General features: G+C 44.5%; 2 protein-coding genes and 3 non-coding genes across 5 annotated transcripts in view; all 5 read right to left on the bottom strand.

Moving 5' to 3' along the window:
- LOC139370506 (ubiquitin carboxyl-terminal hydrolase 34-like) overlaps nt 1–11,264 on the bottom strand; it is a 66,379-nt gene extending 55,115 nt beyond the window's left edge. The window contains exons 1-4 of the mRNA XM_071110027.1: nt 10,954–11,264; nt 5,697–5,784; nt 3,950–4,520; nt 3,602–3,652 (exon numbers count right to left, since the gene is read on the bottom strand). Of these exons, the coding sequence (XP_070966128.1) occupies nt 3,602–3,652; nt 3,950–4,520; nt 5,697–5,784; nt 10,954–10,996 (753 nt within the window). The 5' untranslated portion in view covers nt 10,997–11,264. The remainder of the gene's footprint in view (nt 1–3,601; nt 3,653–3,949; nt 4,521–5,696; nt 5,785–10,953) is intronic.
- A 652-nt stretch (nt 11,265–11,916) lies between these two features.
- Nucleotides 11,917–26,130, bottom strand: LOC139370504 (exportin-1-like). Its single transcript, XM_071110024.1, has 25 exons — nt 25,519–26,130; nt 24,516–24,647; nt 23,633–23,734; nt 23,268–23,340; nt 23,020–23,081; nt 22,866–22,910; nt 22,575–22,756; nt 22,235–22,283; nt 22,025–22,144; nt 20,395–20,523; nt 19,913–20,071; nt 19,569–19,766; nt 19,132–19,270; nt 18,702–18,883; nt 18,057–18,213; nt 17,676–17,839; nt 17,295–17,429; nt 16,205–16,388; nt 15,624–15,730; nt 14,834–15,028; nt 14,204–14,372; nt 13,761–13,895; nt 13,340–13,496; nt 12,932–13,028; nt 11,917–12,777 (listed from the first exon to the last, which is right to left on the bottom strand). Exons 2-25 carry the CDS (start codon nt 24,639–24,641, stop codon nt 12,631–12,633), a joined length of 3,213 nt encoding a protein of 1,070 aa, XP_070966125.1. The 5' UTR covers nt 24,642–24,647; nt 25,519–26,130; the 3' UTR covers nt 11,917–12,630.
- On the bottom strand, nt 13,105–13,239 carry LOC139371738 (small nucleolar RNA SNORA5). Its single transcript, XR_011627416.1, has one exon. It is a non-coding gene; the product is annotated as a small nucleolar RNA SNORA5 (small nucleolar RNA).
- On the bottom strand, nt 14,551–14,687 carry LOC139371737 (small nucleolar RNA SNORA5). The gene has a single exon (XR_011627415.1). It is a non-coding gene; the product is annotated as a small nucleolar RNA SNORA5 (small nucleolar RNA).
- LOC139371741 (small nucleolar RNA SNORA17) lies at nt 18,376–18,508 on the bottom strand. The gene has a single exon (XR_011627419.1). It is a non-coding gene; the product is annotated as a small nucleolar RNA SNORA17 (small nucleolar RNA).
- Nucleotides 26,131–26,738: the final 608 nt, after the last annotated feature.

Below are 26,738 nucleotides of genomic sequence, written 5' to 3'. Positions count from 1 at the left end.
CCATGAGGAGGAGATGCACTGCAGTACTTAATGCAGCTGGTGGCCACACCAGATACTGACTGTTACTTTTGATTTTGTCACCCCTTTGTTCAGGGGCACATTATTCCATTTCTGTTAGTCACATGTCTGTGGAACTTATTCAGTTTATGTCTCAGTTAATTTTGTTATGTTCATACAAATATTTACACATGCTAGGGTTGCTTAAAATAAACGCAGTTGACAGTGAGAGGACGTTTCTTTTTTGCTGAGTTTATATGAAATCTTTGAGCATTTGCTTTAGCCTGCCTGGTGTGCCAAATGAGTAGGGAGCTTCTTCAATAAGAGCATCGATGATGTCATTCCTACAGCGCCCGTACGTACATACTCCAACCAGAAGCCATGGATAAACGGCAACATCCGCACTGAGCTAAAGGGTAGAGATGCTGCTTTCAAGGAGTGGGACTCTAACCCGGACGCTTCTAAGAAATCTCACTATGCCCTCCGACGAACCATCAAACAGGCAATGCGTCAATACAGGACTAAGATTGAATCCTGCTACACTGACTCCGACGCTCGTCAGATGTGGCAGGGCTTGCAAACTATTACTGACTACAAAAGCTGCCTAGTGACACGAGTCTATCAGGCGAGCTAAATTACTTCTATGCACGCTTCGAGGCAAGCAACACTGAAGCATGCATGAGAGCACCAGCTATTCCAGACAAATGTGTGATCACGCTCTCCGTAGCCGATGTGAGTGAGACCTTTAAACAGATCAACATTCACAAGGCCGCAGAGCCAGACGGATTACCAGGATGTGTACTCGAAGCATGCGCTGACCAACTGGCAAGTGTCTTCAATGACATTTTCAACCTCTCCCTGTATGAGTCTGTAATACCAACATGTTTCAAGCAGACCACCATAGTCCCTGTGACCAAGAACACCAAGGTAACCTGCCTGAACGAATACCAAAATGCATCACTCACATCTGCAGCCATGAAGTGCTTAAAAGGTGGGTCATGGCTCACATCCAACACCATTATCCCAGAAACCCTAGGCCCACTTCAAATTGCATACCGCCGCAACAGATCTACAGACGACGCAATCTCTATTCCACTCCACACTGCCCTTTCACACCTGGACAAAAGAAACACCTGCGCGAGAATACTATTCATTGACAACACCATAGTGGCCACAAAGTTCATCACTAAACTCAGGACCCTGGGATTAAACACCTCCCTCTGCAACTGGATCCTGGACTTCCTGACGTGCCACCCCCAGGTGGTAAGGGTAGGTAACAACATATCTGTCACGCTGATCCTCAACACAGGGGCCCCTCAGGGATGCGTGCTCAGTTCCTCCTGTACTCCCTGTTCACCCATGACTGCATGGTCAAGCATGACTCCAAAACCATCAAATTTGTCGACAACACAAGTGGTAGGTCTGATCACCAACAACGAGAATCTATAGGGAGGAGGTCTGAGACCTGGCAGTGTGGTGCCAGGATAACAACCTCTCCCTCAATGTGATCAAGATATAGGAGATGATTGTGGACTACAGGAAAAGGAGGGCCGAGCATGTCCCCATTCTCATTGACGTGGCTGTAGTGGAGCAGGTTGAGAGCTTCAAGTTCCTTGGTGTCCACATCACCAACAAACTAACATGGTCCAAACACACCAAGACAGTCATGAAGATGGCATGAAAACACCTATTCCCCCTCAGGAGACTGAAAAGATTTGACATGGGTACTCAGATCCTCAAAAAGTTATACAACTGCACCATCGAGAGCACTGGTTGCATCACCGCCTGGTACGGTAACTGCTCAGAATCCGACCGCAAGGCACTACAGAGGTTAGTGCGTACGGCCCAGTACATCACTGGGGCCACACTTCCAGAAATTCAGGACCTCTATACCAGGCGATGCATGGCTACCACAGCATTCTGCAGCTATACACCATTCCATCTTGTTTGTGCTTAGTGGGACTATAATTGTATTTTTCAACAGGACAATGACCCAACACACCTCCAAGCTGTGGAAGGGCTATTTGACAGAGAGGGATGGAGTGCTGCATCAGATAACCTGGCCTCCACAATCACACGACCTCAACATAATTGAGATGGTTTGGGATGAGTTGGACAGCAGATTGAAGGAAAAGCAGCCAACAAGTGCTCAGCATATGTGGGTACTCCTTCAAGAAAATAACTCCTCATGAAGCTGGTTGAGAGAATGCCAAGAGTGTGCAAAGCTGTCATCAATGCAAAGGGCTACCTTGAAGAATCTCAAATATATTTAGATTTGTTTAAAACATGATTCTATGTGTGTTATTTCATAGTGTTGATGTCTTCCCTATTATTCTACAATGTAGGAAATAGTTAAAAAATTCAGAAAAACCCTGGAATGAGTAGGTGTGTCCAAACTTTTGACTGATACTGTACTTATTACCTCAGCTAACCTGTGCTGCCGCACATTGACTCTGTACCGGTACCCCGTGTATATAGCCTGTTATTTTATTGTGTCTCTAATTATTTGTTATTTTTCTATAATTTTTTTTACTTCAGTTAATTTGAGTAACTACTTTAAAACTGCATTGTTGGTTAAGGGCTTGTAAGTAAGCATTTCACTGTAAAGTCTACACCTCTTGTATTCGGCACATGTGACAAATACAATTTGATTTGAGTATTTCATTGGTTTTATTCCAGCTATGGAAGGTCAATTAAGCACAGAATACTTTCTGAACTCTGGTCTGATGCAGACTATGAACTTTGTCCACTAGAAATATCCATTCAAATCCCATAAATGTTTAATACGGTGGAAAGGTATAAGCTGGAGAGTTATTAAATTAGCCTGAAACCGATTATTGTACTCTGGGGAAAGATAGACATCACTTGGAGGTGGAAATGAGCCTCAATTTAATAAAAACCCAAACTACACTGCAGACACATTTCACACCTCATGTGTACATTGGCCTGAAAAGCCACAAGAGGGACCTGAGATCAGTGTTTAGAGAGCCTTCTCCCTCCGTCTCTCCTGGTCCGAAAGGAAACATTTGTAATTGGAACCCTGAGGGAGAACTGTTCTAGAACCTATTGTTAACCAAATCTACACCAAACCTCCTTGAGTGAAAACCCATTACAACAACCTGGGAAGAGTGTTCAGAGTCCTGCCTCCCTACTCTCCCAGTCCTAAATGGGACACGGCTGTTGGGCTCTGGGCATGCCACTTTTCAAGCAGCTTCCCATTAAAATATAAATAGACCCAAGATGTCATGAACCACTGATATGAGTAACATGACCACAGGAGAGAGGAGAGGGGACTAGGAGGAGATTGGTGATTGGTCAAACAGGCCACATTAAGACATGGGCCTTTGCTTCAAAGGACTGGATGACGTAGGATGCGTACCAAATGGCACCCTATTCCCTATATAGTGCAGTACTTTTGACCAGAGCCATACGGGCCCGGGTCAAACGTAATGCACTGTGAAGGGAATAGGGTGCCATTTAAGAGACGTAGATGTTGCTGTAAAGAGTTGGACCCAACACAGAGCAACAATCAGGCGGATCGAGTATTGTGTTTTTGGACCAAACAGTGGAGTCGTAAAAACAAAGAGTGCGGAGGAGTCCTTACATTCATGTCGCAGAAGGAGCCGAGGATATTGCTTTCATGAGCAGAGATGTCCTGACAAAAGGAAACAAAGAAAGTATGACGAGTATATTGTATACTGAGAAATGTTAGAGAACATTTAAGAACAAGTATTAAGTACACCATGGAGATAAATGCTGATATACTGAATCCATAATTGAGTTGTGTGTATGGGTCCATGTTACGCTTTTACCTCTACGGTGCAGTGTGCGGTACATATTATAACATTACTGCTTTGGTGGGATGGGTGTTGTGTCGGGGGAAACACATTATTCTATTACCTCTACAGTGGGGATTGATTATGTATTGTATCAGGATGTGTCAGTCCATTACCTCTATGGTGGGGTGGGTGTTGTGTTTGTAAGCCGTGTACAGGGGGAACTGAATCTGGAAGATCTTGGCGGCGCAGAGCAGCAGCTTCTCCCGGTCCTCGGTGCTCCACGAGTCAAACATGTCCTCGTGGGCCTGGCAGTCCGTACTGCTGCTAGCTACAGCCTCAGACGCCCCAATACCACTACCCCCTGGCTTGGGGGCCTCCTGCTGGGCCTGGACTGGGTTCTGGTTGTTGTTATTCTGGTTCTGCTCCGGTGCGTCCCCGACGCCGTCCTCCTCTGCCGAGTCCCTCTCCACGTTCAGCGGCTCGTCCTCAACAGGCGAAGTGGGCGGTTGCTGGAGGTGTGGACCTGCTCCAGTTATTCCACCCCCTCCCTCTCCTCGCCATTCTGTCCCTGGCCCCTCCGCGCCACCCGCGGCTGCGTCGTCGGTGACGCCCCGTTGGCTGGTGGCGCTGCAGAGGTGGTCTCTCAGGCTGGTGACCTGAGCGATGACCAGGTTGATGAGGGCGTAGACCAGCTGGTTGAACACCTCCAGGTGCTTGTACTCCTTGAAGCAGCATAGACATTGCCTGTGCAGGGAAAGGAGGGGAGGTGAGAGGGATTGCGTGAACTGCGAATCACGAAGACCCACCAGTGAGTAGCAGTCAACTCCTACTGAAGTCGCAGTTCGAGGCTGACTCATTCCATTTGGACGGTTAAGGAATCAAAACGTTTGGGAACCATAAAAAGGCAATGCACGGTCCACACTACAGTGAACTGTAGCTTCCGCATGTGTTGGCCTCAACAACCAGCCATCTTTAGAGACTCCTCTATTAGCTCAATTCAATCAAACTTGCATTGAAGCGAATAAAGCATAGAAACATACTTTACTCCCCATATTCAAATAACATCGCAAGAGAAGCCTAGTTTTAGGTACTTGCAACAGAAAATATTCAGTTCTCTCGCTTTCTGAATAAGACATGTAAGTAGGCTTTAGTTGTCTGAACAAATATGCAGAATATGCATTGTTGTGGAGGATTTAATTGAATGCAGCCCTTGGATCTATTTTGAGCTCTGTTTGTTCTCATGAATTCTGTTTCTTGTGACATTAACGTAATGTAAAACGCCTGTGACTATATTACTGGCCATCCTATTTTAGACATTCTTCCCCCCCACCATGTATTTTGATAAGACAGCAACCAATTAACACACATGACGGATCCCACTAATCAGAAACACAAAGAGAAAAACGCAAAACTAGAATCAACTTTCCCTGATCAGTCAAGCACTTTTGCCTGATCTCACAGGGAGTGGTAGAACAACTATGAAAGGTCAACAATTCCTCAAGGCTCTTCTCCGTGCAGGCACGAAAAACACAAAGTTGTTAAACAACAATAACCCACCACCAAGCGAGCCGAAAAACCGATTATTTATGACCCACTTGTCCTCTAGTGATCTTAGCTAGCCTACATGCTAAGCTACACCTAAAACACATTGGTTAGTCGTTACCGCTAGTAATAAACAATGAATTCATGGCTGATAATGGCTTCAGATAGACCTAGAGCTATCCAGGAGCAGACATCCTCCCCTTTTAAATATGAATGAATAATGGTCTACGTTCCAAATGAAACCCTTCCCCCTACATAGTGGTCAAAATAAGTGCACCTGGTCTAGAGTATTGCACTAAATAGGGAATAGGGCTCCATTTGGGACAAATACACGGAAGAATAATGAATGCGGGGAACAGAGGAGAGCGGGAGACTGACCTCTGGGTCCATGAGCTGATGTAGCTGAAGACTCGTAAAGCATGCTCCTTCTTCAGCTGTAGGCCCTCAGTGCTGTCTGCATCCGATACTGGAGGGGAGAGAGAGCAGACAAGGTGGTGAGTACAGTTCAATGTATCTGGAAAAGGCAAGTGTAGGACATGACCCTTGACACACACTGCTTGTTCAAAGGCAACTAGGCTATATGGTAGCCACAAGCTAGAGAATAGCACACATTGGAAGCTGAAATTGAAATTAAAATAGTTTAGGCATTATCAAAGACCGTTGAAAGTGGTTGACAGACACTTCGCTACAACAACAAATATATTTCTGGGAGGCGCAATGCCAACAATCCTTTGGTCAACAGGAGAACAGAGATGATCCTCTCTACTCTGGATGGGAGACTGACCCATGGAAGTCTCAAGCCTCTGGTGAGAAACGTGCCTCGGCACCACATTAGCTCAGGGACAGGCAAAGCTCCCCATTACCGACAACTGACCGGTAACTCCACACCAACAGGCCTTCCAAAGCAGCATTGGCTTGTACTACAGGCTAAAGTCAGCTACTGTATTATGCGTTGGTGACTAGGAATGGGGGTAGAAATCATTTCATTATTTGAATAGTATCATACATTTGAAATAAATGTACGTTTTTAACCTGAGCACTGTTGCGCGAAATTGAGGCTGGCGCTCTATTGCTGCTTGGAGATGCTGGTGAGAGGTCATGTCTACACTTGACACTTACATGCGACTACTGCTATCAGAACACGAAGATCGCATTGAAAAGTCACTTTGTGGTCTGATTGTGGTCAGATCTGACTGTCCACTTCAGGAGTTGGTCAGGGATGCATTGTGTTTAGATGTATCCTAAGTCTGGATGTAAACAGGCTACCGAAATCGCAGAGAGTGGACAATAATATCAGCAAGCACTCCTCCCACAAGTCCCCAGAAAATGTGTGTTTTGGAACAGAGAGGCACCTCGGTTAGCTGCCTAGTTAGCTACTGCCATCAGTTGTTGTTTTATCATATTTAGCCTATTCCACGGTTTTTAGAATGCATACTGGCATTTGAATAAAGCGAGGAAAAGGGAATTCGGACACACTGGACACCGTAGACGCGTTTAAATCTAGGTGTAGGCGCATGACATGGGGCATGTCACAACTTCATTTAAAAGTTGATTTTATTTAATTAATCATTTGAAATGTCATGGACCTTATTTTTAACAATGTTACATGGATATTTTCATTCAGAAAAGGCCTGTATTTTAAAATAGGCCTATACATTTTCTTGCTGCAACAATTAATACCCCCAAACACTCTTATACTAATGTCCTTTAGGATATTTGTATAACCATGCACATCCCTTTTGGTGACACACAAGCATACACACACACACACACAGTCTCAAAACAAAATGTAAGCAACGTGTGGGGCAAGGTGTGTCCAATGGAAGGTTATTGCGGTGTCAAAAGTTCAGCTCTAACTTTTCTGTGGAAAGTGCTGCATTGCCTTTATTATTCAGCAGCCCCAAAGCACTTGTCTTTCACAAAGTCAACGGTGTAAATGAAAGATGTGTGACTCTGGGAAGGCTGCATTTGTGATGCATCATTTTCAGCTGCACCCACCCATCAACCACAGATCTTTGTTGTTGTACCGGCACCCTATTTTCTGCTCTCAGAACAAAAAGAGAAAATGGACCATATTGACGCCTCACATTGGCCAACATGCCAAGACTACGAACAGGAAAAGCAAAAGGACACAGTGATGAAAGCGTTAGCCGACACACAAAATGACTTAGCCCACATATTAAAGGCTTTTTAACTTACAAACCCACACGAGTGCTTTAAGTTAAAAAAAAAAAAACGTATGCCACTATGGACATATGTGTTATAATTTTTTGGGGGGCTTTTCTAGTACTATCCAACGGCAAGAGCACCTGTGGTTGTTTTGGGATACTTTAAGTGTTACTGCTACCTCTTTCTTCACTGCCAACTAAAAATTGGACTTAAGATATATTGCTAATGAAATAAACTATACAATGAATATTGCACATTATGTTGGAGGGAGAATCATTAAAAAAAGGTGCAGCCTACATTCAAACTTTGTGACAAGAGACCCATTCCCATCAACAATTTCCATACCTAATGACCTATGTCACATTTTTATCATGAATAGGGCCTAATAATAACCACTGTGACAATTGGAGTTGTGCCAAAACACTACCAACAGAAACAGAAAACAAAGTGGAACTTGTGTCTAGGTAAGTGGGTCTGTTCCTGAAATGAACAACAAAACAGCGCTCCAAAGTTCACCTTGCCCTGACCTAACTGTGTGCATCTGCCTTAATTCCCTTTTTAACCACTTATTTTTTATCTTGGACTGGACTCTGCCAAAATTCCCAGCTCCCTTCATAAAACAATCCATGACATTGTGTTCGGTGGCCTGGACCAAAAACATTACGATCATTCCCAGATAAGAGGATCTGGATATCCCAGCCATTGTTCTGACAGCAAAGCTTTGAGCTTGTAACAAAAACATTAGAGAAGTAAAATAGACACTCAACTTCCTGTGTTGGTGGAAGCAACAGTTGGCTTTAGGTGCTGATCTAGGATCAGTTTGGCTTTTTACATCAATTGATTAGTGTTAGGCTAGGGGCGGGCAGGTAAACTGGTCCCAGTTCTATGCTCAAGGGACAACCTCTGCCTTGCTGGCCACAGTGCCAGACAGCATCTTAAAGCAGGTTATGTGGGGATTGACAATGGCAGCCACATGTTACGTTTACATTTCAGTAATTTAGCAGATGCTCTTATACAGAGCGACTTAAAGGAGTAATTCGCGCTAAGTGCCTTCTTCAAGGGGCCATCGACAGATATTTCACCTAGCTGGCACAGGATTTGAACCAGTGACCTTTAAGTTATTGGCCCAACGCTCTTAACAGCTAGACTACCTGCAGGCTTACTGGCACAGCATATTCAATAGCGGGTTGAAACCCTTCATTCCCTCAGTAAGTCACTCACTTCCCTTGCATGCATGCAGCCACACACAAAACATTCCCAGCTTCATGCAAAAGCTACAGCAAATTTGGGGTGAGGGGTCACCTGGTGAAAGCACACATGGTGCTGCCAGTCTCGCACCCTGGCGCTCTAGACAAGCCTGTCACAGGCAACAAGCCCCTCACACCTTCACTGGCGGGAGCCTGGTGCCGACAAACACACACATGGGTGTACTCTGTTTTGCTGAACAGAGAGACGACCCATCACAGGTAAAACATCAGCTCTACTGTGAAAACTTACTACTGTGTAGCCTACTAGCCATTTCCAAAACTGTTGTTAATAGACATGCATGTGAGCCAGAGAGAGGGTGTTTGCTCAAAGACAAAAGGAGGCCCTTTTAGAACACTAGTGACATGGGCCTAATCCTCCACACACTTTAATAATACACTGACTATAGGCCAAATTAAATGCATGGAACATTTCAGTATGGCTACATTTATCTTTCCGTAATTTGCCTACAAACCACTAAATTAATCTGAGCACCTAAAGTGTCATACTCATTGCTCATTTGAATAACAGATTTGGGGGGGGATAGCTTATATTCCATTAATCTAGTTTATTTTAAATGTGTATTGACAGGATGAAAGACCCTTTGAGCTGCGCCATCATGATCCCCCTTTCAAATGGGTCCTGCAATAAACAACCCACAACCGCTTTACCATGTGGGCTTGGATATCCTCCCAAAACATGGAGACCATTTTAAACAAGAACCCACCCCAAATCAAACGTTTAGACACTAATATCAGACTGAAAATAGGTTTAAGACATAAGACATCCAAAACTAGCAAACAAGCATACAAAGATTTAAAATGCAAAACCCCATGTTATTGATGACAAACAACTCATATGGCATGAAGCAGGCAGGTAGCCTAGTGGTTAGAGCGTTGGCCTATTAACTGAAAGGTTGCAAGATCGAATCCCCGAGTTGACAAGGTAACAATAGCCCCTGAACAAGGCAGAACGACCAACTGTTCAATGGCTTAGGGGCCCACTGTTCCTAGGCCATCATTGAAAATATGCATTTGTTCTTAACTGACTTGCCTAGTTAAATAAAACAACATACCAGGCCATGAGGCGGACTGTCAGCATTGTCTTCTTGCTACCATCACCAATACCTTCACATGCACACTACACAAACCATTGCAATTTTATAACTGCAATGGTGGAAACAATTGATGTAACCCTAAAAAAATGGGCCTTTGTTTATTCGCTCCAACATCCCGTCGTGAAAGCAATATGGCCTAGTTAGCTAACGTTACCTCGGAGCTAGCAAATAATCTGTTCAAACGTTACTACGGTCAATTTTAATCGGAACTAGGAAATACATCCAAAAGCATTCGTAGGCACATTTTATTTTGATTAAGAACAAGCTTATAGCTAGCTAGCTAACAAAAACGCTAATAGTCATAGTTAGCATTGGTTACATGCCTAGTTTGCTAGATGGCTTAATGTTTTTACGTAAAGAAACTAGTGAGCCCATATTACTTAGCTAACAGTGCTAAACATTTGCTTGTAATCTTGCAAAAGTATATTATTACAGCGCGTGTGGCAAACCAAATATGAAAACGAATCCGTCCGTTTTGATGCCAGTTGACCACAGCTAGCTGGCTAGTCAGTGAGCTAACGTTTATTAACGTTGGACAACTCGTTACTCAACGTGAAACTGACAAACATATCAACCAGACAGGCTAGCTAGCAAGAGCGAACACGCCTGCACAACATGCACCACTTCCACAACCACCTCTCTCGCCTCGGACAAAAAAGGGACATGCAATGTGTAACAAACATTTTATGGCCAAATACGTTTCAAACCACATTTCTACAGGCAGTTAACCAAAGTTAAGTTAGATAGCTAACCAAGTTACCAAGCAATGGCATCAGCCCAATCTAATTAGTTAGCTAACTAAGTTCATGATGTTCAGAATCTCGTCTAGCTAGCTAGCTAACTCTACTCAGGCATCTCCTTCATTATGCAGCGATTTGACAGAGACAGCCCTCAAAGTTGCAGAAAAGGTTCCATTTACATTCAGATCATTAATTCAAGACAAGGCCTTACATTGGCATCTGTCTGGCTAGTGGAGAACCAGGCACGACAGGGGTACGATAGCTAGCTGTCCAGCTTCCCTCAGGTAGCCTGATTTAGCGAACGTTAGCTAGCATTAGGGGACCACTACGGCACTAAAACAGGTAATAAAAATGGTTTACTTACTTTCATTTAAAACCTCCACCAGCTCGGCGCAGTTTTCACACATTGTTCATTAAAAAAATAACAAAGGAAAAGTGTAGTCAAACCATTGGAAATTGTTGATGGATACGAATTGTTGGCACCTGGTTGTTTTGGGGAAAGGCCCGATGTAGTGGTTAGTGAAGATTTGCTAATGCATTAAATCAATTAAGGGAGAGTAATTGATTCAGATTGCATTTGATACTAAATATCGTTGATAAAGTCAAAAAGTAAAAGGCATTAAGATACAGAGTCGAGTCAATCTCCAATCGGAGCGTTACTGGAGAGAGTAGATACGGCAGCCATATTGAAAAGGGGTGGGGGCACAGCGTGTTCATAATTCGTAACTTTCCGTTGTCTCCTTCGCCTTGTTCGACTTTTTCCGCTTGTCTCGCGGTTACTCCATCAGCAAGATACGTTTACAAATGGCGTTTCATTCACATACAGCAGGCAGACAAGAGAGCACCAGCCAGTAGCCACTGAGGGTATTCGATTATCTGGCCCGGATTACCCCGATGAGGGAAGAATGCACCGGATTAAAAATTAATTAATTCGTTTTGGAACCGTGCTGCCTCCAGCGCGTGAGCCAGGTGGCCCGTTCAGTAATGACAAGGATTCTGTTTTCACATGAATGTGATTGCTTTAGATTTTTTTTAAACTTGATCGGCTTTCCCATTGATATCTATTTTTGAAATGTTGAACACATATGACGGAAAATAGATGTTTGTTTCTGGACGATGCACAATGCTGCCTTGTTGACATTACAGCGCGGCGCAGATTATGGTTCGATTGGAGTGGGTACACCTCTCTCACCGCTTGTGCCCATTCGCGTCAAAATGCAGACCTCTGAGTGTTAGTGGTTTCAAATCCTAATTCCAGAAATCGGATTTAATAACCTTCAACAACTAAATGAAACAAACACACACACAAACGGTATAGGACATACAGTTTTGTAAAAATAACCAACTTTATGTTCCCTTAGTACTAAGACAGCTTTACAAACAAGATGATATGCACATAACCTTCCTTTGATCTAACATTCTCGTCCAAATGTCAGATCTGTCAGTTTTGGGTGCAAACAGAACCAGACTCGCCACATAAAAACTGCTGCCAAAAGCGTCATTTACCACCCTTGACCGTCACATTCATCTGTAGGCCATGCGGCTCCTCTGAAAAACACACAAAGCTCTTTATTGGAGCACTTCCTGACGCTAGGGGACTTTTTAAAGTAACCCTTTTGCATGTGCTTTTAACATATCTTACATATAAACAAATAGAAGGATGGTTGGTGGGGGGGGGGGGGGGGGGGGGGGGGGGGTGAAGGGAAAGGAAGGGTTAAAAGTAATTATTTAATTCTTTCAACTTCATGCACGGCTAAACAGAGAGGATGACCAAAAACATAAAGCTTGAATTAGCGAGGGAAAAGGAGCATTACCGTATTATTACACAAATGACTGTATAAAATGCTTCCGTATGCAAAAAATGTGAGTGCCGAATCGGAGGCGCAATTCTCATTTACATATTGGCATTGATTTGGTCGACAAAGCACCTCTCAATCACACACACACACACAATTGACAAGAGCTCCCAGCATCTCTTGGCTTTCTTTTTTTCCAAAAACTGTACATGTTCGCTGTTGTTTTCGTTCCTATGTGGCGGCACTTAGTCGCACATTTCCTCGGGGAGCTCATGGGGGTTGAGGATGCCGGGGACTGACATCTGCAGCTTGTGTTTCTCCTCCTGGGCCTGCCGCAGCGACGTCTCCCGCTCCTCCAGGAACAGGTCTGTGGTGTCCTCGCCAGCAAACTCCTGGACAGGGAGTAAAGAGAGGAAGTTGAGAGTTGAGTGTGAGGGACAAATATGTCCATCTACCATGCTCCAGTGGTTTGACACCTCAGACTGATAGTCAGAGTTACTAAGTGTTTGCACCCGTGTGTGTGGCTACAAAACCAGAGTGACTCACCTTGATCTGCACCAGGAAGTCCCTCAGGTGCTCCTTGAAAGCAGGGATGTCCTGGTTCAAGCTGAACAGACCTGTCACAAACACCTTCACCTGGGCACTTGAATGGAGAGGAGAGTCAGGATCACAACACATTCACCTACCTACAATAAGTAGATCACTTTCGATCAACCAGTTGTTGTCTGTAGTACAAATGTATCCCCGACACCAATATAAAAGAGATGAGGCCCATGAACTACAGGTTCACTGTGGCAGCCATTTGGGCCAGTGCAGTCCATTGTAGAGGAAGCACAGAATTTGACAAGGCTGCAAACTAACAAATCCCTATCTTAGTGTTCAGAGTGGAGTACAACAAAATGTTTAATTTTAATTGACAGGGGCCCTCTGATACGCAGGCTTACAGACACTTACTCTTGTAGATGGGGGAAGGCCGTCTTGAGCAGGTTGGCCACGTATTCCTGAACGTAGCCCTGATTGTGCTGGCTGGCTGGGTTGAGGGAGGCGCTGATTTTACCCTCCTCCACCAGGTTGAACATGTATGCCAGGATGGACGCGTGCATGGTTAGCCCTGCAGAAAGTCAAGCATAACATCAATTGTACCCACACTTGTCTTGCACTCACCGGTGACACTTAAGCATGTTGTCGTGTCCATCTGCCATGTCTGTGTTTGACTGCTGCGATGTGACACCAAAGTGAAATATCCCCTTCAGGAATCAAACCATGTAGTGTATAACATGGCCTCTGATTCCTCGCCTGTACCCAACACTTATAACAGTACCAGATGTTTCCGGTGATATTTAACCGTCAGCCACCGACCCCACCACCCTCTCACCTGCTGTGTGTGAGGTATCTGTGACGACAGAGAAGATGTGCTGGAGGATGTCACAGAAGTAAGTCTGGTAGAAGCTCTGTGCGGCAGCCTCCTCCTGGGCCACGTTCTGCAGCAGGGTGTAAAGAATCTGCAGACCTGGAGGACCCAGGGATGAGTGGCTTGATGACAATAATAATTCCACAATGTACCATAAGGACTATTTTCCCCAGACTGATTAAGCCTAGTCCTGGACAATAAAGCATTTGTCCATTAAAAAGCTTTAGTCCAGGTTTAGAGTTCATCTGTGTCTGAAACACCCAAAATATTTGAAATAGAGTTAAGTGAACTGCATTTCACCTCAGATGAGTCTGACAACTTCATTCATCAACACACAGTTCCAATCTCGTGAAAGGCATAGTATGTATCAACAGTTAGGTAAGGCCAAAGCATATGGAGGGTCTTACCAGTGTCTGCAACGTTCCTCATGGTGTGTTTGAAGGCCCAGATAATGGAGTCCAGAACCAGTTTAAACTGGGCCGGGGGAATGGAGAGAAAGGCCGGGAAGCACTGAGAGTTCACCGCTTGGAGGAGGTAGAAGAAATGGGTCCTATGCTCTGGGTACTCCTCAAAGTCCTGGAGAGGAGAAAAAAATTGGGACAATTAAAGTTGGACAATGTGAGTGGAATTACTTTCTATAAGGAATAAAGACTAGGACTCAGTCATATAAAGTATTTATTTTTCCAAGCTTATAACTAGTGTCCTGTGTTCAACAATCCTTCAGTTTACAACCTTGCATTGGATAGACTTCACCAATTGTCTGTAGTACAAATCTATCCCGTACACCCATGCAAAAGGGATGTGGGGCCCATGAACTACAGGTTCACTGTGGCAGCCATTTTGGCCAGTGCAGTCCATTGTGGAGGAAGCACCGAATTTGACAAGGCTGCAAACTAACACATCTGTGTCTTTCTGTTAATGTTCCTTTGACATCATGTGCAGTCTATAAGGGCCACTCAGGACAGCTAAGAACACAAACTAATTACAGCATTCTAGTTTAGTGTTATAATAGTAGAGAAAACATTTATGAAACATACTTTATTGATCATGTTCAAAGTGCACTCGAAGACTGCGTCGAAGATCTTCGGGATCTCCCCTGTGATGTGTCCGCCCAGCTTGTTGACGATGGTCGCCATGGTGCTGAGCACCTCGGGCTCTCTGGCGGCAGGGACGTTGCGCTGGTAGTCGATGAGTACGGCCTCCAGCAGGGGCGGTACAAAGTTCTCCCCCACCTGTAAGAACCACGGAACATGGTAGAACGTGACCAGTCAATACTGAGCCATTCAGTCTAACGTTAAACAATCTGTCAGATAACTGAGGGCTTGGTGCTACCAGCGAGGGCTTGGGGCTGCTACCAGCGAGAGTAGCAGTGGTTCAAGTCATCGGCACCATAGTTATTTTAGAAGAGGAAGTGGAACATATCTTGGTCTGTGATGTGAGCTATTCTGCCTCTTCAACCTGTAAGTGGATGAAATAGTTTCAATGGGCATGATGCCTCTGGATGAGGTTGGTGTCCAAGGACCTATAAGGGCTGTGTGGAGTTTAAGCTAGTCCAGACAGCTAGTTGGATCTTTCTGGTTGTCTTTCTGCCTCCGGTTTCTCTATGGTGTGGTTTAGACAGGCCATCTATGGCCTGAGAGATGCCCGCTCTGATCCCACCATTACATTTAGATTCCTTTTCTTTACTTAATTAACTAGGCAAGTCAGTTAAGAACAATTTCATATTTTCAATTACAGCCTTCTAAGAGGATCTATAGGAGAACCACTGGTCTACAGCATTCCCTATAGGCTGCGACTCTAGATTTGATTAAGACAAGACAGACTCGCCATTTGTGGGTCGTTGGAGCGGCTGACCCAACCTGAGATCAGCTTGAGCGTTTCTCTCTTCACCGTCCTCATGCTCCGGATCAGGGGCTGCTTGGTCACCATCTCTCCTAGTAGGACAATAGAGAGAGTTAGTTAGCTAGCATAGGGTTTAGCATGGTAGCATGGAGTTAGCATTGGAGAGCTCAGTGACACTTTAGAAATGTTATGCTGCGTACAAAACAACTGAGAACTCAGAAATCTCCAACTTCAGTGCGTTCAAGACAACTGAGAACTCATGAGACAAAAGAGCTCAGACTGAGAAAAATGGCTGTGAACGGTCATCCAACACAGAATTTGGGCCTCTTTCTAGAACGCTGACTTTCCGACCTGAAGATCACTGACGGCATGATATCACCTCGTATTTTTCAGAGTTCCCAATTGTCTTGAATGCACCGTTAGAATGGGCTTGTAGTTCTGTGACTGATGCCGCAGCTGCAGACAGACAGTTAAGCACACACACACCAAGACAAACAAGCACCTCAGGCACACAGATCAGATAGACCAAAGACAGACACATAGACCACTCACAGACTAGGTCTCACCGTTGGTCTGGATGGCAGAGGAGATGTTCTCACTCAGACACTTGTAGACATTGAGCATGTCCAGGTAGATACGTCCCAGCTGCACCACGAAAGGGTGTCCCACGGCCTTGCAGGCCCGCACGTTGGTCTTCAGGATGCTGCCCAGCTGACGCACTGTCTCTGCATCCTTCAGGATGTCCACATTCTGGAGGGGAGAGAGACACAAGTCAGTTAAAATGCTTTCACAAGGCCTCCCGGGTGCCGCAGCTGTTAAGGGCGCTGTACTGCAGCGCCAGCTGTGCCACCAGAGACTCTGGGTTCGCGCCCAGGCTCTGTCGACCGGGAGGTCCGTGGGGCGACGCACAATTGGCCTAGACTTCGTCCAGGTTAGGGAGGGTTTGGCTGGTAGGGAAATTCTTGTCTCATCGCGCACCAGCGACTCCTGTGGCGGGCCAGTGCGACTCCTGTGGCGGGCCAGTGCGACTCCTGTGGCGGGCCAGTGCGACTCCTGTGGCGGGCCAGTGCGACTCCTGTGGCGGGCCAGTGCGACTCCTGTGGCGGGCCAGTGCGCGCTAACCAAGGTTGCCATGTGCACGGTGTTTCCTCCAACACATTGGTGCGGCTGGCTTCTGGGTTGGATTGCACTGTGTTAAAGAAGCAGTGCGGCTATGTTGGGTTGTGTATCGGAGGACGCATGACTTTCAACCTTCGTCTCTCCCGAGCCCGTACGGGAGTTGTAGCGATGAGACAAGATAGTAGCTACTAAGCAATTGGATACCACGAAATTGGGGAGAAAAAGGGGGAAATTCAAAAAAATATATTAAAAAAATGCTTTCACGGACAACAAGTCACTCTGGATAGCTTTTTACTGAAGTGCAAAAAGACGAGGCTTTGCCAGTTGAAACAATTGGGAGAAAAAGCACCGGTAATGATGTTGCTGTAAAACTACAAGGGCCTCTTAAGACAGTGGGTGTTTTTCTTAATTTCTCCATGGCACAGCGGTACAAAGTGGGGGACACTTGTGTTGTTTGGGTTGTGCTGCATGCATACAATGTAAAATGCTTTGAAACCAAGGTTTACAAACACAATCCCATAGTGGAGTGTGACTTACCTTGGTGGCCTGTTGGATGATGCTGTCCCACACCTGGTTGGGTAGCAGCATGTACTTCTCGATGAGGTGCTCCTGCACAGCCTGGTCCGTCTGGGCCCCGATCATGTAGCCCACCGCCTCGTAGAACGTGTGCACCTGAGGCGAAGAGAGATGAGGTGGATTACGGGCATATGAACATCTGCTGCTTCATAACCAACTCCAGCCATTTCACATGACACCTGGAAACAGGGTGCTCCCTGAACTTGGCCAATGGAAACTCAAAACCCGCGTTGCCATTTGAAATAGTTTTTCAACTACTAATGTATTTTACTCTTAGTTTTGGTTGTTTTCAGGGGCCTGTAGCTCAACTGTGTTACGGCTAATCTTGGTGCATCTGTGTACCTGTTGGGGCTGGAGGTCACAGATGATGGTGTTGATGTTGTTGAGGATCTCGTCGATGAAGGGCATCACCTCGCCCACCTGCACCTGGACAAAGTGGCGCCGGCACTTCTGGGCGATCTTGATGAAGGTGTCGCACGCCATGTCCTGCACGCCGTCGTGAGTCTCTGCCGGGAACAATTACGTTCAAATAAAATGCTCAATAAAATAAACACTGTTCAGTTTTAAACGCTTTGAATCGTAAACCGCAAAGAAGTGTTTCTTATTGGACTAGTCCAGGTAGTCCCTCCCTGTTTGTTGGTTTTCTGTCCAGTGACAAATTAATACGGCCCTGGTATTTTGCATGGAAGATATGCAAGTGGTGACCTGAACAAAGTTGCTTACCGTGCATGAACTCAAAGAGCTTGTTAACGACGGTCTTGAGGAACTTCCAGTGAGCTCGGAGGAAGCGTGGGTACTGGCCCACGATGTACATGATGTTTGAGGCGATGATGGCCTTGTTGTCCTTCCCCCTCTTCTGCTCACAAAGACCCAGAAGGTCCTGGAGACATGAGAAAACGACAGTTGGTCAATAACACAGAAACGCAGCTCAGAACATCCTGGCAGTCACTCTACAGCAGCATTTACATGTTAAGTCTTGTCAAGTGACTTGGACGTGGAATTTCTCCATAAGTATATGATAATTTTTTTTTTTCTTTTGCCAAATGGCAGTTCGATCAATCACTCCAAGTACCCACTGTTCTGAGTCCGCTGCGTAGACACAGCCCTGTTACTCTGCGCCCCTCATGACACAGGCTCAACACGCACAGTCGGACTGCAACGTCTCAAGGGGCAGGCCATTCAATTTCTGAACAGTAAAGGGAACATTTCTGGTCTAACAGAGAACAAAATTGATGACTAAGACCAGCAACTACTGCATGTGTGTATTGTCCCCTTTAAAGACTGTAGCTACCTGTGAAGGTGCGGTGTGTGTATGCGCGTCTGCGTGTGGCTGCAAGCGCTGTGTCCGTTACACAGACTACTACAGACCTTGATGACGGTGACCAGGAACCTCTTCTCGTCCTCCTCGTGCATGGCCCCGCTGATGGAGCCGATGGCCCAGCACAGCGTGTTCAGGTTCCTCCAGGACCACTCGGTCCCGTTGACCTGGTTGTGCAGCTTCTCCGTCATGATGCGCTCCGTGTCCGCATAGTCCAAATGGGTCAGGTAGACTGGGGGGGAGAGGGGGAGGTATGCTAGTCACAGAGAGAGGGAGTATGTGTATCGTGCCCTACCTTATCAACAGCGAACAAAAGTGTGAGGGAGAGATGTGTGCTGAGGTGTGTGTCACTGACAGATTGATCAATTGTGGAAAGTACATTTGACAGAGGAAAAGATTGAGGGGCAACTATACTTGACATCAGACTAGAGAGAGGGCGTGTGTGTGAGATGTTTAGACTGTCCTGGGCCAGGCACTCACCCAGTGTCTCTCTCATGTTCTTATAGAGGTTGATTGAGTCTGTGTCCTTCATGAACTCTCGGACCACCTCTCCCTGGTCGTTCTCTACCACCAGCACCTCCTCTGGCTTGGCCATTCGGCTCACCATCAGCGTACGCACCTGTGTGACCGGGCAGACAAAATGCCAGTAACTATTAATGGACAATCTAAATAAAGAGACCCCATGGTGAGGCAGGGACTGTCAATAGGAAACACAGTAGAACGTCAAGGTTGTGTTCAGTAGGGAGAAAACGGTTTGAAGTGGTGGGAACTATATAAACTTGTCCGACTGTAACACATTGTTGTCTTTTGTAGATTGCTTTTCTATGTCAGGACCCTGAAGGACATTGGTTTGGTGGAAGGTCAAAAGTGTGTGTGTGTGTATCCGCCCGTCCGTCTCTGTGTACGTTTCTTCTCACCTTGGAGAGCACGGGCAGGTAGAGGTGCCGGCGTGGGGGAACGTCAAAGTGCTGGCTTCCAGAGAGCAGGGGGGAGGTGGAGGTAGAGAAGGGGCTCTCCCTGTAGAGCTCGGCCGCCAAATGGTTCCAGTACTCCAGACAGATCTTAAAGATCTCCGTCTCCTCCACCTCAGACACCAGCAGCATGTAGTGGAGAGCCTGGAGGGGGGGGGGGGGGGTGATTAGAACAGAAGGTAAGGAGAATGATTAGGATTGGGGGGCTAGCTCCATTTCAATGGTGTGTGACTTGAGGATAAAAACTAAAAGGGAAAAAAAGAACTTGAGGTCAAAGGCATGAACGTCACCTCCACAAGTGTCTCCCTAAGGTTGGGCCTCTTCTCGATGAGCTGTCCGTGCTCTTTCAGGAAGGTGCAGAGAAACAGGCTGAGGTTCTGGATGAAGTTCTGCTCGTCGTCCTTGCCGTTGGAATATGCCAGGCGGATGTTGGTGTTCAGGGGGAGCATCTAACACGAAGAGAGAGACCGGTGAAAATACAGATTCTTTGATGCGCCAATTACTGTTAATACACACATTACATTTTATGTAAAAATGTAAACTAACTTCTTAATAGTTCTTATGCCTGCAATATGATCGTTGTTGAAACATACGGTCTGCAGTATCCGGTTTTTAAAAAATATATGTAACCCATCGGTTTGTCCTGGTCCATCATTTGGGTACCACTGCTCCAACAGTTTTGACAGTAGGCTTAACTGGCCAGCAGATAGAGCTATGTGTACCCGTTTGAGCAGACATGGAGTGTACCCATTTGAGGGGACATGGAGTGTACCTGTTTGAGCTGACACATGGTGAGCGTGAAGAGGTTGACAAACTGCTCCTCGTACTGGTTGACGCTCACACCGGCGATCTCCGTCAGACACTTCAGCGTCACGTTGCGGAACATGGGTACGTTCAAGAACTGGGAACGGACGAGAGGAAAAAGAGGTTCGTCAACATGGTCGTATTCACTAGGCACCAATCAGGAGAAAACTGACTGAAACATGGAGGGACTACTTGAGCTTGTCCAATAAGAAAAGTGTTGGACCGAAGTTGAGTACACAACAGTTCACCAGACAAAACTGAATCCAAACATTACACTTGATTTTATGTGCATTTTACACTCTGTACTTTGACACATTTGCTGATAACGAAATCTGAAAATACTCTGGATACATTCAGTAATATAAAGAATATTCCTAGAAAATGTGGGGTAGGTGCAACATAAGACAAAAAAATGACAAGGGTTTGAGTGAGAGGACTAACTGGTGTCTCCAAGTGGCCACACACCTCTCAAAGAAGATTATTCAACTATAAGCTTCTCTTTTTTTGTTGCTCTCCTATCTGTGCTGTTGAGGAACTAGAGCAAGCACACTTGAAGTTTAGTCTTGAACTCTAGTTCCTCCAACGCACAATTACTATTTTGGTTTACGCAATCCAACAACATCCCATTATAAAACACAATCTGCATCAAGTGGGTATGATTTGAAAGCTTGTTCTATTGCCAACGTGACAAGCTGTTAAAAAATATGATATTACAGTGTTCACAAGGCAATTCAGAGAAAGAGATCATCGTTTTAGTGCACATAGAAAGGAGTCATCAGTGCATTCAGGTGTGTGTGCTGCTGCTGCAAATTTCCTTCACAATTAACATAGGCTCATTCTGTTCAGGACAACCCAGGGTATGACGCCATGTCATCTTGTAACTGTACATCAAACATAGTGATCATAACTGTTGACACTATATGACAAGAGTTAATTGATTTGGAAATGTGAAGTGCACATTTGGAAGTGTTTGGCTTACATGTATGACAAAGCGGTGTTTACTATAATCCTCATGCCTCATCTTTCAAAATACATAGTCCTCTTAATTCACAGCATTTCCCTCAGTCAGACAACGACAAAAAAATCAGAAGTTCTCCAACTACCGGGAGGGATATGGGCAGCTTCTGGCCGCACACGGTGCTTAAGTTCAGAATAGAGCGCTGTGAAGTGCAGAGCCAGAGCTCTGACTTCGTGTATAACATGTTACTGTACAGACCCTACGTTCAAATTTAGGCACTTATTAGTGGACAAATCTGCCATTTTCAGCCTGTATACGGGCACAAGTGTATGAGTGTTTGCAGCAGACCAAGTCGCCGAAGCAACAAGGTGCAAATGCCTCAACTTTCACTATATTGTTCCTCCGGTTCTTACGCACTTGCAAGCAAAACCAATGCAAGTGCGCCTTTGTGAGAGGAAACCTATAGTTTAACTGCTGTTTTGAGTTTCCACAAGCCGGTATTGCTGAATCACAACAAAACACCACTAAATTGCCTAGGGAGATGTTTCAATGGAACCGAGAAGTAGTAATAAGTCGATACTTAGTCATTTCATTTTCAGTATGGGGACAGGTGCAAGTGAGTCATCAGGAGTTGAGTTACCTTGTACACCAGAGTGCTGATCAATTTGGTCTCAAATATGTACCCCAGGGGGATCCAGTTCAGGAAACGCAGGAGAGTCTCGAGTGTGGCTTGGACCAGAGGGGCATTCTGGGAGTTTTCCTGCAGAAAAAGTTTGCATTTTACATGTTGGGTATTCAACATGTCAATTTCATATCAAGACCGTTTAGAATCCCTGAGCCATTTGCTTACCATGACAAACTGGCAGAGCTGGAATATTTGTGAGAATTCATTGCACATGCTGAAAGAAAAAGAAAATCATTACTAAATAGCATGTCAGTGTACAATTCCCTCTTATCTACCCCTGCCTTCAAATAATATAATAAAAACCTTACAATTCAGTTGCCATGAAGAGACTGGTAATGACATCAACCACTAATATGTAGGAAACAGAGTCTTTGCAATATACAATACATCTCCAAGCAGCCAAAGCATTTACTGTACAAATAAGCATTTAATTGTACTGTGTACACTACATTGTATCCTGTGCATATGACAAACGTTAGTTATTAGGTAGCTGGACGTTATGTACCTGTCCTTCAGGTGCTTGGCCTTGACCTGGGTCATCTGTCCACTGGAAAAGTCAAAGACCTCCTCACTTAGCAGCTTGAGGATGATCATGTTGTTCTGACACAGGCTCTCGCTGGTGCGGCTGGCACCCACGATGTCACTGATGAAGGTGGGCCAGTGCTTGGGCCACTCCTGCTTCAGGATCTACACAAGCAGAGGAGACGCGTTGAGTTTGATTGTTTCGGTTTTAACCATTTGTAATGACAGGACAGACGTGTGTTTCTTAATTATTATTATTTATTTTTTAAATTACCTGCACGAGGATCATGTTGAGTTTAGCAATGTACACTCCATCTTTCTGAAACACACAGATGAAAAATGCAGATGAAATTTGGGAACGAGCACAGAATTTCAACACGGAAAAGATTGCAGTGAGAACAGAGTCAAACACAGGAAAGACTCTTTACCTCAACATTTGCGGCGTCAGATGAGGTCTTGATAATCAGACCAACGACATACTTCTTTATTCCTGAAAACATGCAGAAATGTTTATGACTCGACATTGTCAAAGATCAAATGTTTGTGTCTGCATAACACGGCACATTAGCGATATAGTCTAGCCACGTTATTCCCTTATCTTAATATTGCTGTTCATTCCCAAGCATGGCCCTAATATAGTTGTGTTATTCCAAACAGTCTATGCAGCGGGTGTTACCTTCACATTGATTTCTTGGAAGAATCTTCCAGCGTGTTTTGATCACAGTCTCCAGAATTTGCAGTGCATAGTACTGGAATGAAGAGGAGGGAGAGGCTTAGACTATCAGGAAAAACATAACTCACAACGGCATCTCATTTCCACTAAGACGACAGATCTTGTATCTTGGATATACAAATGACATAAAAAGCTAACAAATGTAATAAACAAGAGCCACGCATCTCTATGGACTCAACTGGACTGCCTATGCCTGGCTGTAATGATATGCTTTTCAATGTTGAGAGAGAGATATATATATATATATATATATGCCCTGGTTAGAGGATGTAAACTGATCACAAGGAATGCATCACTGGCACACATACTTTAGTCTTCATGTTCTGAGAAAACTCCAGGATGGTGTCGACTCGTGTCCATGCGTCCGGGTGATCCTTCAGGTTGGTCAGCACCTCCTGTGCCATGCGTTGCTGTGGAAGAGAAGAGAGAGAAACTGTTGAGAGCTGTGTGGCTTTAAAGGTCTAATCCACAGTTGAAATTTTTTTTTTTTATTTTTTTTTTATTTTACCTTTATTTAGCCAGGCAAGTCAGTTAAGAACAAATTCTTATTTTCAATGACGGCCTGGGAACAGTGGGTTAACTGCCTGTTCAGGGGCAGAACGACAGATTTGTACCTTGTCAGCTCGGGGGTTTGAACTCGCAACCTTCCGGTTACTAGTCCAACGCTCTAACCACTAGGCTACCCTGCCGCCCCGGCCACTGTTGTTGTTAAAAGCTAAAGGATGGAGAAATGTAAACACACAAATTCATAGCGAGAGCAATGGATGCAAGGATTGTTCAGGCTATACAGTGTTTTTTTATGTTTACAAACATGTTAGTAAATTATGTTTATATTTTGAGTAATAACGGGTTAGTTGTCTGGCTACCCAAACTCCTTGCTCCGGCCAAATCTTACATAACACCCACTGACCTTAGTTTTTTCTTCACAATGAGTCTGGATCTGAGTACCTCCCAACAATTTCTAAATTGGAAAGCTATTGTAGACTGTAGGATTGGTCCCATAAACCAAAGGGTTGGGCGAGAGCCAGAACACATGTGGGTAAAGCAACTGAAAATTCAGCATTGGCTTTGATACTCAGTCAATTAGAGATGATCCAATCACTGATTACTTTGTTGTACAAAACCCCTGATTTTCAGACTGAAGTATGTAGCGAAAGAAAGAGCAGCATTAGGTCAAAGAGCAGCTCTCACCTGTGATCCAATGTCATAGTACATAGAATTGACTACATTGTCCAGCAGATTGATGTCCAGCTTCTGACTGAAGTCTAGCAGCTGTCTTGCTGCATGATCCGCCAACATTGTCATGTTTGCTGGCATAGAGCTCTAGGAATGGAGGTGTGAAGGGAAACATGAGAACAAATGACAGAACTTAACTACAGACACCTGTAAATAAAACCTGACCAAAACAAATGGCTGATGAAATATATGCCACTGCCCAATATATTATTTTCACTCCCTATATTGCTACACCCACCCACATGTAACAACGGCGAAATACTGAGTGTGAGTAAAATTGCGACATCACTCGCAAGCATGTCAACTTTAATATATAGGCAATTGCGACACCATGGACCACAAGTGGTACTTATGGCGCGTTCAAGTGCTAATCGGAACTGGGAAAATCGAAAATGTCCGATTTGTAATCTGGTTTTAGTTATACACGTGCCGGGTTCAACCAGCTAGCAACTCGGACATTTCAGCGTTTTCTAGTTCCGACAAGCACGTCAACGCCGCAATACAGCAACCCCTCCCTCCATCCAGCAATCCAAGAGTGCTACTACGGCTAGTCGATCATGTTAGCTTGCTAGCTAACGTTACTGTTTCATTTATGGTTAATTTAGCGTTTACTATTGTTAGCTAACGTTACCTCTATTGTGAATACCACATAGTTACGTATACATTAACTGACCTCAAAGTTGACACAGGTCTAGCTACTTTATCGCATATACTAACGTCAGGCTAATGTAGCCATGTTAAGTCTAAGATAATCAATTAATTGACTTCACTCACTCGTGTTAACAAAATATAAAGTAATATTCACAATAATAGCTAGCAAGCTAGTTTGCTATAAAAACAGCCAGCTAGCTAAAGCTAGTTAGCCAGCTAGCTATTAGCATATGCTAACGTTAGCTACATCACCATTCAAACTTGAGATTCAACCCATTTGAGTTACACAGCTAGCTACCAAACTCACCTTATTTCTTTAGCCTTTCCGTTGTAATGAAAAAAATAAGACTTGGCTCTGATTTTAAAACTCGTCTGGCTGGGTGTCAGGCTATCTCATGGCACACGTTCCAGTGTGTTTGACATTCGCTAGCTAGCTTCCTGGCTAATTAGCTAGCTAGCCAAATTATTTATGTCCTGATAGCACGCCGTTAGCTGTATGTCCTGCCACTGAAGCGAAGTTTCAGTATAATTTACATTTAGTAATTCACCATATGTCAAATAAATGTAACAGACTAGTCTAGAAGTATCTTAGCAATGATTAAGTCGTTGCGGATGGCGAGAAATGTTATCAAGTTAGCCTGCTGTTGCACAAGCCAATGATGACTTAGCTTCACTTGGCTGGCTAGCTAACAATTTACGGAGTCACACGTATTGCGTTATTCCGATTCATAATCACAAAGTAAAATAATCTTGAGTTTATGATTGGTTCTATTCGTATATAATATTTGATAGCAGGGCTGTGTAAGCTAGCTCTTCATCTCATGCTTCAAACCCAAGACCGGTTGAAACCGGTTAAGACTGGGATATTCCATCTAGGTTTTTCGGCCCATGGCGCCGCGTAAAATTTGGACTATGTGCACGCCCTTGAGGGATCCGATTGGTTTGTCATAAAATGGTACAAGGGCTGTCCTGTTATTTTACAGGCCAACGATGCTGTCAATCAAAATGAACATCCTTCCTTCAGTACCCATGCGGCTGTGTTTGCCGTTGGTTTGGGGGGTCAACACACCCCAAAACATATATAATAATGTACTGTACATAGACTTGAAATCACTTTAATAATAGAGCACTAGTAACTTTAACAATGTTTAAATGTTTACAAACTGCCCTACTCATCTCATATGTATATACTGTATTTTAGTCTGTGCCACTCCGACATTACGCCTCCTAATATTTATATATTCTTTAATTACATTATTTTACTTTTAAGTTTGTCACATGCGCCGAATACAAAAGGGTCTAAACCTTACAGTGAAATTCTTACTTATAAGACCTTAACCAACAATGCAGTTTTGAGAAAAGTAAGTGTTAAGTAAAAAATACAAATAAAAAACAACAAATATTTAAAATAGCGAGACTATATATAATGGGTACCGGTACAGAGTCAATGTGCTGGGGCACAGGTTAGTCGAGGTAATTGAGGTAGTATGTGCATGTAGGTAGAGTTAAAGTGACTATGCATAGATA

The sequence above is a fragment of the Oncorhynchus clarkii genome, chromosome 17 (genome assembly GCF_045791955.1).
Source record: "Oncorhynchus clarkii lewisi isolate Uvic-CL-2024 chromosome 17, UVic_Ocla_1.0, whole genome shotgun sequence".
Taxonomy (NCBI): Eukaryota; Metazoa; Chordata; class Actinopteri; order Salmoniformes; family Salmonidae; genus Oncorhynchus; species Oncorhynchus clarkii.
This window is presented reverse-complemented; position numbering and strand designations above follow the sequence as displayed.

Bases quoted from the DNA above. Each gene is read 5' to 3' on its own strand.
- LOC139370504 (XM_071110024.1), bottom strand. From the start codon at position 24,641: ATGCCAGCAAACATGACAATGTTGGCGGATCATGCAGCAAGACAGCTG. The intron at 17,840-18,056 runs GTAAGCAACTTT...TGTTCCCGGCAG, and splicing joins GCTCTTTGAGTTCATGCACG to AGACTCACGACGGCGTGCAG. The intron at 17,430-17,675 runs GTACACAGATGC...TCTTCGCCTCAG, and splicing joins GTGACCTCCAGCCCCAACAG to GTGCACACGTTCTACGAGGC.